This window comes from Phasianus colchicus, chromosome Z (genome assembly GCF_987193195.1).
Source record: "Phasianus colchicus chromosome Z, bPhaCol1.hap1.1, whole genome shotgun sequence".
NCBI classification, from domain to species: domain Eukaryota; kingdom Metazoa; phylum Chordata; class Aves; order Galliformes; family Phasianidae; genus Phasianus; species Phasianus colchicus.
In genome coordinates, this window is record NC_143476.1 from 52,064,801 (window position 1) to 52,076,811 (window position 12,011).

Here is a 12,011-nt window from a genome sequence, read left to right on the forward strand (position 1 = left end):
GGTATAAACTTGGGCCTTCATAGCAATAATTTTTTTCTTATGAACTGGGTCTGTCAGAAATGATCCAAATCTTCTTCTATAAAACAGGATGTCTAGGCCACGTAGTAAGCAAATTTTCCTGTGAACTTTTGATTCTCACAACTCAGACTTCCCTAACAACAGCTATCTTAAACAGAATATTGGCTTGGAATATTGACTCAGTGCTAGATGAGATGATAGAACAAGGAGGAAATGGTTTCAAACTTAAAGAGGGTATATTTAGTTAGATATAAGGAAAAAATCTTAGTTAGATATAAGGAAAAAATCTTTTACAGTGAGGGTGGTGAGGCACTAAACAGGTTGCCCAGAGATGTTGTAGATGCCCTGTTCCTGAAGACTTTCAAGGCAAGGCTGGATCAGGCCTTGGGCAATCTGACCTAGCTGTGGATGTCCCTGTTCATTGCAGGAGAGTTGGACTGGATGGCTTTTAATGGTCACTTCAAATTCTAAGGATTCTATGATTCGGTGACTACTATATTCTGTAATTTAGATTCACACAGAACCACAAAGAAATCAAAGTACTACTCAAAGTTATCAGTGCTGCCTCCTGCCCCTGAATCTATCTTCTTAGCTGGCAGCAACTCCCAGTTAAATGGGAAGCAAGGGCCAGTCAGTATCCCTTACTCTGTCCTGATGCTCTCTGCCGTAAGCAGATGAATTCAGATTCCTGTTAGACGAACAAAGAATGAGAATGCAGCTATTGCCCTGCATGCTTACAGACAGTGCTGAGGGTGATGAAGCATACTTCAAGCATGCTTCTATCCACCAACATTTGTTCTTGCAGCCCTTTTTTCATGGCTTTGTGACCCTATTGGATTGCTCCAGCTCTGTAGGGTGAAAACCAGGTTGATCCTCTGACACCTTCCTGGTCTGGGCAGCAAGAGCAACTAGTGACTGACAGCCCACCATGAGATCAGTGTACAAGAAGTGTATTTAGGCTTATACTCATCCATCAGCTCAGCATTTTACAAGTAACAGAACTGAATTTTTGTGCATTGCTTGTGTTTTCTAATACTAGCTGTACTATTTAATGCCACTGCCTGAAGTACAGGACACCCCAGGTGAACTCTCCATGTACCATCTGCATAAGGATTGTCAGGCCTCCAAGCTGTGGCAAAAAGGGCTGTGGTTCAGTCATTGTCCCTGGTTTTCTTTATGATATGTAATTGTATGAGACATTTCAGACAGTCCTATTTGTAGGAAAAAAAGTCCCATCACACTTTTTAAATGAGATTGCAGTCCTAATATCTGATTCACAGTTCAACCCAAAAGTTGACATCCTGCAGCTACGGATAGGGTATTTGTTAACTAGTTGCTTTATTCTCCTCAGGCTGGAGGGTTTTTTTTGTTGTTGCTGTTCCTTTACTTGCTGATGTGCCACTAGGCACTGCCTTATTCTGGGGCAGTAGTATGTCTGACAGTAGTATGACAGAATTCTGTGGCTGTATGTCTGTGAAAACTGTCATAGAAATCTGCTACTCGTTCCACAGGGCTCTCAGGCACCTCAGGTCTACATGCTGCAGTATACTGCAGAAGCAAATAAGGGGTCAAAAGACATGAGTGGCCTGTTAAGCCAGCTGGGCACCATTCTGCTGAGCTGCCTGTAGCATCAGGTCACCACTGGCTTGGCTCTTTCCCTGCTAATTTTAGGGATGGAGAGAGGCAGAAGGAAAGGGGAAAATATGTGGCATAGGCAGAGAAGATGCCTTCTCTGTTGTAGGGAGGAAGATTTGTTGCCTCAGTGTAGATCTACATGTGAGCTAAAATCCTGCATCTGCTGAGCTCCTATGCTGCAAGGCTAAAGGGTAAAAAAGCACTTCTTTATTATTAACAAGTGGGGTGTCCACAACTGGTGTCTTAGCTGGTAATGACCATCTTCCTTAATTTGTGGCTGTTGAGGTGAATAATCTTTTTCAAGCACTTACTGGTTTGCTTCAGCATTCACTACACAATTGGAAGTGTTTATCATTTACGAGAAGCATATACTTAGGGCTTGGTTTTTTGTTTTTTTTTTTTTAATGTTCCACATTAGAGGGCTTTGCATATTTATTAGCTGGCAGCAGCAAGCATTATGCACTTCTCATTTGTTTGTGGTTCTTGCATTTCCTGCTGTTAGCGGTCCAGCAGAAATCCAAAGGAGGAGTGTGCTGGCATAGTGGTGCTCAGCTGTTCTCAGTGGATTTCCGAAGAATGTTACCTTCAAGCAGAACTGTTTATGAATATGGAAGTTTACATGTCATCGAAGATAAACGGGCAGAGTGATTGAAGTACGCCAGTCTGTGCAGCCATCAGCTCGCTTTTCTCTTTGTGGAACTACCACATTCTGTTCCACACTGCTTTTTGTGCCACACAGCCCAGTGCTGATCCTTGTGTCAGGAATGGTCAGTTTTAGTGACTGCTTCACGCGTAACTTGTAGGGCTTTGTACAAAGTTACATACGTTCGCGATGGTGAGCGTAGTGAAGCCACCAGGTGCTGTGTTTTCCTTCCCACTCTGCACAACTGTTCCTCCCCAATGGACCCATCTTCTCCCCTGAGGACACAAGTTTCCAGACTCGCACTCTCAGATGAAGTTTCTTTGTGTCCTCTGGTATTCCCTCACAGCACACCCGTCCTGTCTGGTAATTTTCGCTTTGTCTTTCCCACTTCGCAGGGCTGGGACAGCCAGCACACCCGCGGGTGGCAGCCCGGCTTCCCTCACAGAGCAGCGGACGCTGCCCGGTCACTCCGGCGAACCCCACACCCGGGGGGTGCGCTGCCTTTTCCGGCCCACGGCCCGGGGGCGGGCGCTGGAGGATGCTGCGGCCGGGGAGCGGGGCGCGGGCTGACGCAGCGGAGGCCCCCGCCGCGGCAGGCGGGCGGGCGGCGGGGCGCCGCGGGGCTGAGGGGCGGTGCCGCCGAGCCGAGTCGAGCCGAGCCGCGCCGCGCCGCGCCGTGCCGTGCCGTGCCGCGGTCGGCCGGGCGCCGCTGCAGGCTGGCCCCTTGCGGCTGCCTGCCGGGCGGCGGCGGGCGGGCGGCCGGGATGATCCGGTTCCGGAGCTCCAGCATCAGGTCGCTGAGCCCGGAGATGAAATGCACCGTGCGGCTGCTGGACGACTCCGACATCTCCTGCCACATCCAGGTGCCGACGGGGACAGAGAGAGGGGCGGCTCCGCGGGCGGCGGCGTCCGCATCGGGAGCGCGGCGCCGGGACGCGGCTGCGTTCCGGGCCCGGGCGGCGGCTCGGCACCGCGGGCAGCGGCGGGGCTGCCTCCGCGCCCGGCTCCGCGCACCTGCGGCGCGATGGGAGTCTGCGGCCGCTTCCCGGAGCCGCGGGACGCTGCCGGCGGCGCGGGTGGCGGCGGAGCGAGGGAGGGGACCCGGGCGTGGGGCGCGGGGTGGCGGCGGGAGACCGCTCGGCGGAGCCTCTCGAGGCCAGCGGCGGGAGCAAGGCCCGCGGCGCGGGAGCGCTGCTCGGGAGGCTGCGGGCGAAGCGGAGTTTTGGCGTGCGAGTCCGCCGGTGTGAGGCGGAGGGGCAACTTACAGAGGGATTCTCGGCGGTAATAGTGCGCGCCTGAGAAGACGGCAAGTTCGCGGCAGTCATCGTTACGCGGTCCCTTAGTCCCTTCTATTCCTTCGAGGAACGAGGGTGAGGAGGAAGAGGGGAGGAGTCCTGCTGCGGTGTGTGGGTGCTGTCTGTGCCGAGGGCTGCCAGCCAGAGCCGAACTCGGGCGGACAGTGAGGGCTCACAAGACCCCTCAGCTGCGAGCCTCAGGGCACTGCTCACCGAGCAGATCACCGAGGTGAGGTAGTGGCCAGATGGGAGATAAGAGCGGTCCTTTAGGAAGTTGTTGGACGCTCACAGTTGATCTTCGCTCTCTTTTCCCCCATGGCAGTAAAAAACACCTATAGCTGTAAAACAAGTCAGTGGTCCTATGCCAGGACCGGCCACATCTAAAAGCAGGGTACTGTCAGGTGCAAAGTACCTCTGTGCTTGAACGAAACACTGTTTTTGTCGGTTGCAGTGGAGCCATTTCATGCTAGTTACACTCAGCCCTGAGAGCCTGGAAGTAGCGGGAAATAACCAAAGCATCTTGTCTCCCATTAACTGTGGTGCTCTGTTATTGAGGAGTGTGGCTGTGAGATCATAGCTTTAATGTGCAAGGAGCAGAATGGCCTGCAGTCTTTTCTCAGAGCTTAATGCAAGCTTTGCATCAGTCCTCTGGTTTAAGCAATAGGGAACTTAAAAATGTGGATCTGAGGCAGCAAGGACCATCACAGCTCTGCAGCATTAAAGTGCAAAGATTTCCTTGTGCTGCAGGTGTGCCCTTTGGTGCCTGTTAGGCAGGCATCAGCCAGCTCTGCGTGGTGCGGTATGGTGCACGGTGAGCAACTGGTCACACCGGAGTGTATCACATTGCCATTCCTCATTCCCTGTATGAGCAGGGGAATGGCATTCTATGCCACAACTCAAAATGTTTTAAATGTTCCACTTTCAAGAGTAATCCTAAAAATTGAGTCACATTGTGAACTCTTCTAGAACTGTCTTTCCCGAAGAAAGCTCCAAAAAGACACGAAAAGTGGGACGGGCTCAGATTTTCCCTATAACTGGTAGGTGCTGAAATTCTACATGTAAATGCAGATTCTGATAGGAAGTGTTAGCTTATGGCCAATTCAGAAACATTCAGCCAAGGAGGAGGAATAGGTTTCCTGCTCTGAGTTGCATTGCACTCTTTCTGCTGCTTTTAATTGCATATATACTAGTAGGTAACTACTCCCTACCTGTATACAAAGGAGATACAACTTCACTGTACTATTTATTTACCTTCTTAGATATGTGCAACTCTTGAAAAAGCTTTGTACCTTTAACCCCTTGATCAGATCAATATTTGAACTTTGTAAGGTAGACAAAACTTCCTAGGAACCTTCCCAGCACAACAATTGTAATTTTGAATGGAAAACAATATACCAAGTCTGTTGACATATGCACGTGGATGCATTTTCAGCAAGACTGATTAGTCTAGATGATATGCTACTGGGTTAACCGCAGAGATGCCAGGGCTGTGCCAGCTGGAACATGTTGGGCAGCTGTGTTTTGGTCATGTCTTAGTTTCAGCAGGGATTAAATTTTCTTCGGAGTGCCTGGCATGATGCTATGCTTTGATTCTAGGAGAAAAACAGTGTTGATGGCACACTGCTGTTTATAGTTGCTGCTAAGCAGTGTTGCACAGAGCCAGGGCCATTTGCAATGAAGGGCCCAAAGAGCTCGGAGGGAGCAAAATTAGGACAGCTGACTTAAACTGATCAAAGGGATATTCCTTACCGTATGACATCAAGCAGAAGGAATTTTGAAGGGTATGGAAGTTCAACTTTCTTACACTGCTCGAGGGTCTAGCTGGGCATCTGGCAGGGTATGGTAATTGCTTGTGCAGTGCTACTTGCATACATTCATATATATATATATATATGTAGTCATAACTGTTATTCTTTTCCTTTTCTCTATCTTAGTCAGCAGTTTAATCTCAACCCATGAGTTCTTTCTTTTTCTGATTCTCTCCTTCATCTCAGTGGGAAGGAGGTAGTGTGTGAATGTCTGTGTGGTGCTCACCCACCTGCCAGGTTAAACCTCAGCAGTCAAGTTGGTGCCCAAACTGGACTCAAAGGGTTGAAATAACAGCATACCTGACTGGAGCATGGTAACACAGGGTGTTGTCGTAGTTTGGTAATTGCTAGTCGCAATGTTGATTTTTTTCCATAAGTATGGAGCTTTGAGAGTCTTCTCATGGAATTGTACTGTGCAGCACCTTGCTTGCTGCTTCTTTTCTTTGTTGCGTTGTCATCTCTGGGGGGTTGGATTAAAATTTTATTTTGTTATGCTGCATAGCCCCTGGCTTATATCATGATAAAATTCGCAGCTGAGAAACTAATTTTTTGTGCATATTCATCATTGCAGTCATCTTTGTTGGTACTGTTAGTAATTAACTCTTTGCCTTGTTTCTCTGAGGAACCCAGCTGTAGAGGAGATAGGGGAGGACACTTTCCAGAAGTTTTTCACCTTCCTTTTCACTTTTCCTTCTTTCCCTAGAGCTCAAGCAGTGTTACAATAGCTCTTAAGAATTTTGAATATTTCTGGGATTCTTGAACCAGCAATTTCCTATTGCTGTGTGTCGTGAATATTTTTCAAGTTATCTTTAAGAATAAACAATGTTTTAAGTATATCACCCAGAGATCTGCCCCCGGGTGGGATAGTTCTGAGTGGCAGGGAGTGTGGGATGGTATGGGCGGGTTCCTAGGCCAATGGTCATTCCCAGTGGTTTGAAACTTCACCTCTGAACAACTGCAGAATCCTGAAAAACTGGTAGAATATTTGGAAAAAAATCTGCTGTTGCTCTGGCAATCCTAAAGAGGCACAAATCACTGCAGCATTCTAGGGTCTGACCCATGCCAATAGAGCTGGCCCTGCCCAGTCAAACCTCTTGAATACCACAGAAGGTGATAAAGACCTGGTGGTGCACATAAAGCTCCTGCTGGGCAAGACAGATTAGGTTATTCCTGCCTCAGACATAGGCAAACCTATTTGTGGGATTGCTTTTGCTCAAGGACATGGGTGCACGTGGTGGGTAATGTGGAAGGATGAAGATGTCCATTGTGAAACTCAATGTGATTTGATGCTGGCTGAGAACAGACAATAATTTAGATTGTGTGTGTTAAATTGCTGTGTAATACCGTGTGCCATCATTGTTGTGGTTGTTGTATGTCTTGGTAGTGGTATTACAGTAAGAACTACCCAGATTAAAGAAGAACAAACTGATGGAACCAGAACTAGCTTCCACATGGAATAACCCCTTCCGACACTGAATCATCCTATACCGAAGGGCTGCTATGACATATGGAGCTAAATGAATACTATGGACAATTTAAATGGGTGGCCCTTGGGCTATTGAAATAATAAGTGTGTATGTATGTAAAAAAAAGATAGGTAATGGTTATTAGAATGTGTAGAAATGGGGGTAACTGAACGTGATGTAAATGATACGGAATAAGGGGGAGGTCTTAGTTTCAGTTGGGATTAAATTGTTTTCTTCAGAGAGCCTGATATGATGCTATATTTTGGTTCTAGGAGAAAAACAATGTTGATAGCACACTACTGTTTATAGTTGCTGCTAAGCAGTGTTGCACAGAGCCAGGGCCATTCACAACAAAGGTCCCAAGAGCTGGGATAAAGTAGAATTAGCTGACTTAAACTGGTCAAAGGGATATTCCTTCCCATATGTCATCAAGCAGAAGGAATTTTGAAGATGTTGGGAGTTCATCTGCTGCTGCTCGGGGGTCTAGCTGGGCATTTGTCGTGGTTGTGAGCAATTGCTTGTGCAGCACTTGTTTTACGTTTTCATATATATATATATACATATATATATATATATGCAGTCATAACTGTTATCCTTTTCCTTTTCTCTATCTTAGTCAACAGTTTAATCTCAGCCCTTGAGTTCTACTTTCTTTTTCTGATTCTCTCCTTCGTCCCAGTGGGATGGAGGTAGAGTGTGAATGTCTGTGTGGTGCTCACCCACCTGCCGGGTTAAACCACAACAATCATTAAGAGGATAAGAAAGCCTAATTCTGTGTTGCTGAGAAATGCCAGCAGTCTCTTAAGGACTGAGTTTGCAGTAAGAAATGGTGAAATTCTAGTAGTGTGTTTTCAAGGCAGATGGAGCAGAGATGCATGGCTTGTCCAAATGGTTCTGTATGTAGCTGAAGATATGCTGCATTACAGCCTTCCCAGTTTTGCCAGTCTGCTTTTTCAGTTATGTCTTTCCAACAGTTGCCTTTCATGCATGATGCTCAGAACCACTTAAGTAAGTGATCAGACGTCTGCAAATTACAAATTACAAAATGTGAAAATGTGTAGTTACTACACATTTTGTGGGGCCTATGGCACATCCACAGAGACTATTAGCCCTTGGGCTGAACTGCTGGGAGGTGTCATTGGAAAATTAAGGTGGGAGAGGATGTGTATAAGTGCTGCGTATTTTTGTGTATGTGTATTTTTTTTGCTGTGCGAATGTCAAAGCACTAGGTAGGAGCATAAAACACAATTTTTTTTTAAAGTGTTCTCTTTAAGTTTTCAAGATTTTCTCTAAGTTTTTGAAGCGGTGCTTCATTTGCATAGGAGGCAAGTTGTGTTTTATTGTGAGCACATTGGGTGGTGTGAGGAGGGTTGGCAATGATTCTTGCATCTGCGGGCTCCAGCCAACTGGTTATCGAGCTGTGTGATGCCATGTAGGTCACCAAGTTGCTCAAGGCTAGGGCTGCAGCTCAGGGATTGCGATGCAGCGCACCGTCCTCTTCATCTGAAAGACACTATGACTGCAAATTAGCTGGAGTGGTGACAGGCACAGCGCAGAGCTGGAGCCCGAGGGATGCTTAACTAATTCTTGTGATGACATTTGTTTTGCCGTGACTTTTGTTTATTTGCGGAGCCCCTCTGGGACCTGTTTTGGGCAGCCTTACAGCAGCGCAGGGGTGAAGCTGTAGTGGCACAGCTCAAATGGAAAAGTTACGAAAAACAGCCTCAGGGGGCAGTGGCCACTGTCTGTTTCCATTTGCAAGAGAGAAAGAGAGAGGTGACCTGCTTGTGGAGGCTGCCTGATCAGAGCACAGAGCCCAGGCCTGAAGGAGGGCAGTGGGAGAAGTAGGTCTGCAGAATTGCTGGAAGCACATCAAGAGCACGGGGAGACCTCCTTTCCGGAGTTGCTAATGAGATTCTTATTTTCTGAGTCACTGAGATAACGAACACTTTATCCATTTTTGCAGGCTTTTTGCAAAAACTTCACACATCTAGTTAATCTTTTAGCAACAGTAACATAAATGTTATTAGTAGTAAGGAAAAAATTGTTGTTGTTGTTGTTTTTTTTTTTTTTTTTCATGGCTTATTCTGGCAGGTTACTTGTGCTTATATCAGCAGTAGGTAAGGTCAAGGCCCTGTTATGGTACCGTGTTCTTTTTTATGTATGTGAGTACACCTTGGCTTCACTGGCATGCTTAAAATAGTGTGTGGGCTTAAGTATACCATGTTTAGCTGAAGTGATTCCTGAGTGTGTTACTACTGTTTCATTCATTTTTTTAAAGTATGAGTAAGCATGTATGAGGAACTGCTATAGCTCTAAATTTATTTATCTGCATGAGGAATTCTTTTTCTGAAAGAGAGAGTGTCTGAAAGAGAACTCTTTCTCTGAAATGGGCTGCCCTGGAAGGTGGTGGAGTCAGCAACCAAGGTGTTCAAGAAACATTTAGATGTTGTACTGAGGGACATGGTTTAATGAGAATTGTTGGTGATAGGCAGGCAATTGGACTGGATGATCTTGTAGGTCTTTTCCAATCTTGGTGATTCTATGATTCTGCGTTAAAAAAAATATAAGCCCATTCTCTAGAAAAATGCTGTATTAAGGATGTTGATTCTAAAATAAAAATTTTACTTTAGTCCTTGAGCTGTTCATTTCTAGATTTGCTAAACTGCAAATGGGGGGTTGACATGAATGAGCTTATCTTCCCTATTATTGCTTATTACTGACAGGGGTATTGAACTTTACTTTCTGTGCGTCTGTTTGTAGAAATATTCTGTGTCAGCATCTTCCTGCACCTCAGTAAGCCCAGATCTGAAATTGCAGAGCAATGGGACTTTCTTATGACAATGGCTTTGCTTTGTATGAAAATTCTTAAAGAAAGATCTGCATTGAAATTTCCAAAATTATCACCAGGCTAAACAACTTTCTCTTTTTATATCTATCTAAATGATTACATGCTGTTGTAGTGTGTTCTGTTTTTTTGTGCAGGTAGATTATATAATTTTAAGAAACTGGTGTAGAAATTGCCGAGAAAACAAGTGGAGCAAAGCTTTGGTTTATTTATGGTCTGTTATTAGACCTTATGCCTTCTTTTGCTTAGCTCAAAATGGAGGTGAGAAGATCTGAGAACAATAAGTTACTTCTGCCCCAATGATCCAGCTGTATAAGATGGCTTTGTGCCTTCCTACTCCTCGTATAGGAGCAGTTCCTGTGCAGTTTGCAGTGATCACAGTTAGGCTAGGAGTTTAGTTTACTAGCTTGAACTTTTTCTTTTCTTTTCTTTTTTTCCCCCTTCTTAAATGTGACATACACTGTCCTCTCTGTTTTGTTAATGCATTGATATCTGGAAACTTTTCTTCTTGTTGAATATTCTCTTCTTGATTTGTATCTCGCAAGCTTAATACAATTTTTTCTAAGTTTAATACAAATTTGTCACCCAGATTTTTTAGTTGCTTTTAAAATTGTCAAAAAGACTGTAAAAGACAGTAGATCATATTGAGGCCATGTGGTATAAGAGCATTGTTTGTGGGGGAAAGGATCTCGCTGTGAATCTGTGCTGAATATGATGGAAAAGGGAAGGATGCACATAAAGTGAAGAAAGCAGAGAAAACAGAGATAAGAACGAACCATAGAACCGTGGCTGAGGAGAGGGAAAGGTTAATGGATTATGTAGACAGCAGGCAGGAGATTTAGTGAATTTATATTTATCCTGTAAGAGATTCAGGGCTGTAACCATCCAGTGCCTTCAGCTGCAGGGATGATGCTGTAACGGTTCACAACAGTAAGATGAGATAAGGAAGGGGATGCAAGTTGTGAGGGATTCTGTGCTGTTTTTGTTGACATGTTTTAAAAGCTGTGTACCAGGGCTTATGTTTTATGCTCAAGCCCATAATTGTACATATACAATGGGTGCACTTGGCAAGAGTTGCAGATGAACAGCCTGTCTAATTAAGCTGGGACTAGAGGTTAAACCTACCTCTGCGGTCATTTCCTTGTTTTATTAAGTCTGCAGTAATGTTTTCTCTTTTTAATAGTGCTTATGGATTTGCTCTTAGCTTCCTCCAGGGCTGAAAGTGAAACAAGAAATGGAAAGTGTTACTAGAAAGTTAATAGAGTGTTGAGAGTTCTTACCCACAAATGAAGACATTATCTTGTCTGAGTGGATTTTAATAACTGTTTATGAAGATCAGTGGATGCTTAACAGTGCTTTCTATATCTCAGGTAGCAGGGAGGCACAGACCTATGCATCGTACTGATGTCCTGCTACTAGTTCACAAACTCTCTTGTACTTTTTATCATTCTTAAATAAAAATCCTTTAACATCTGGGTTATGCATGAATTTATCCAATTTATAATAATATGCAGATGAATTGCTTTTGTGTTGCATAAGGTTTACTAATAATGTAGAGTTAGCTTTTTTTTTTTTTTTTTTACTTTTTTCTTGCTCCATATTGTCTGATTGATGAACAAAATCTGAAAATTCTGAGTTGGTAGGACAGTGCTTTCAACTTTCATTGTCCCATGTGTTCCGTGTGAATTGCGTTTTGGCTGGCTAGTAAGAAAGGGTAGGGGAACTTTTATGCGTGTAAAAGGACTGGCCTGATGCTGGTTTGAAGAAAAATATATGTTCTAGTAAATACAAATAGTGTAGATCATTATTTCAATGTACTGGGGAGGCCTGGTGCTGCAGAGTGGTGGGAAAAATGTGAAAAGTGCATGTATCATCACATTAAGTTAACTAGTTATCAGTGGCAAGCTAAAGGGATAGCTACTGATTTAAAATGTTGGTATAATCTGTATACTTTTATCCACCTTTTACTATTCCTTACAGCTCTGAAACAGTTTTTTAATGTTCTTTGTTGTCATGGTGTTTTGACACTGGCTGAACAATAGAAGTGGAGCTGTGGGATTAACAAGAGGAAATGGTAAAACGCATGACGTAGTGCAGCACAACTGAGCTCTGCAAACTTCAATTTGTTGCTTTGATTCTGTGCAGTGGAAAGCAGCACCTTTGAGATGCAGGGTGCAGGGTGCTTTCCATTTGCATCAACTCGTTACCCTATTTTTCTTGAATGTGCTTTTGGCACTTTAGACTCTCAGTTTTCTTGCACCTTGAGATGTTCTCATGTACTGATCTAGCACATGAGGC

General features: G+C 44.8%; 1 protein-coding gene across 2 annotated transcripts in view; it reads left to right on the top strand.

Annotated features, from left to right (window-relative positions):
• Positions 1-2,987: 2,987 nt before the first annotated feature.
• The window catches only part of FRMD3 (FERM domain containing 3), a 146,238-nt gene continuing 137,214 nt past the window's right edge, over positions 2,988-12,011 (top strand). For both annotated transcript variants that reach the window (XM_031602398.2, XM_090131099.1), the window contains exon 1: positions 2,988-3,159. In XM_031602398.2, the coding sequence (XP_031458258.2) occupies positions 3,061-3,159 (99 nt within the window). In that variant the 5' untranslated portion in view covers positions 2,988-3,060. The remainder of the gene's footprint in view (positions 3,160-12,011) is intronic.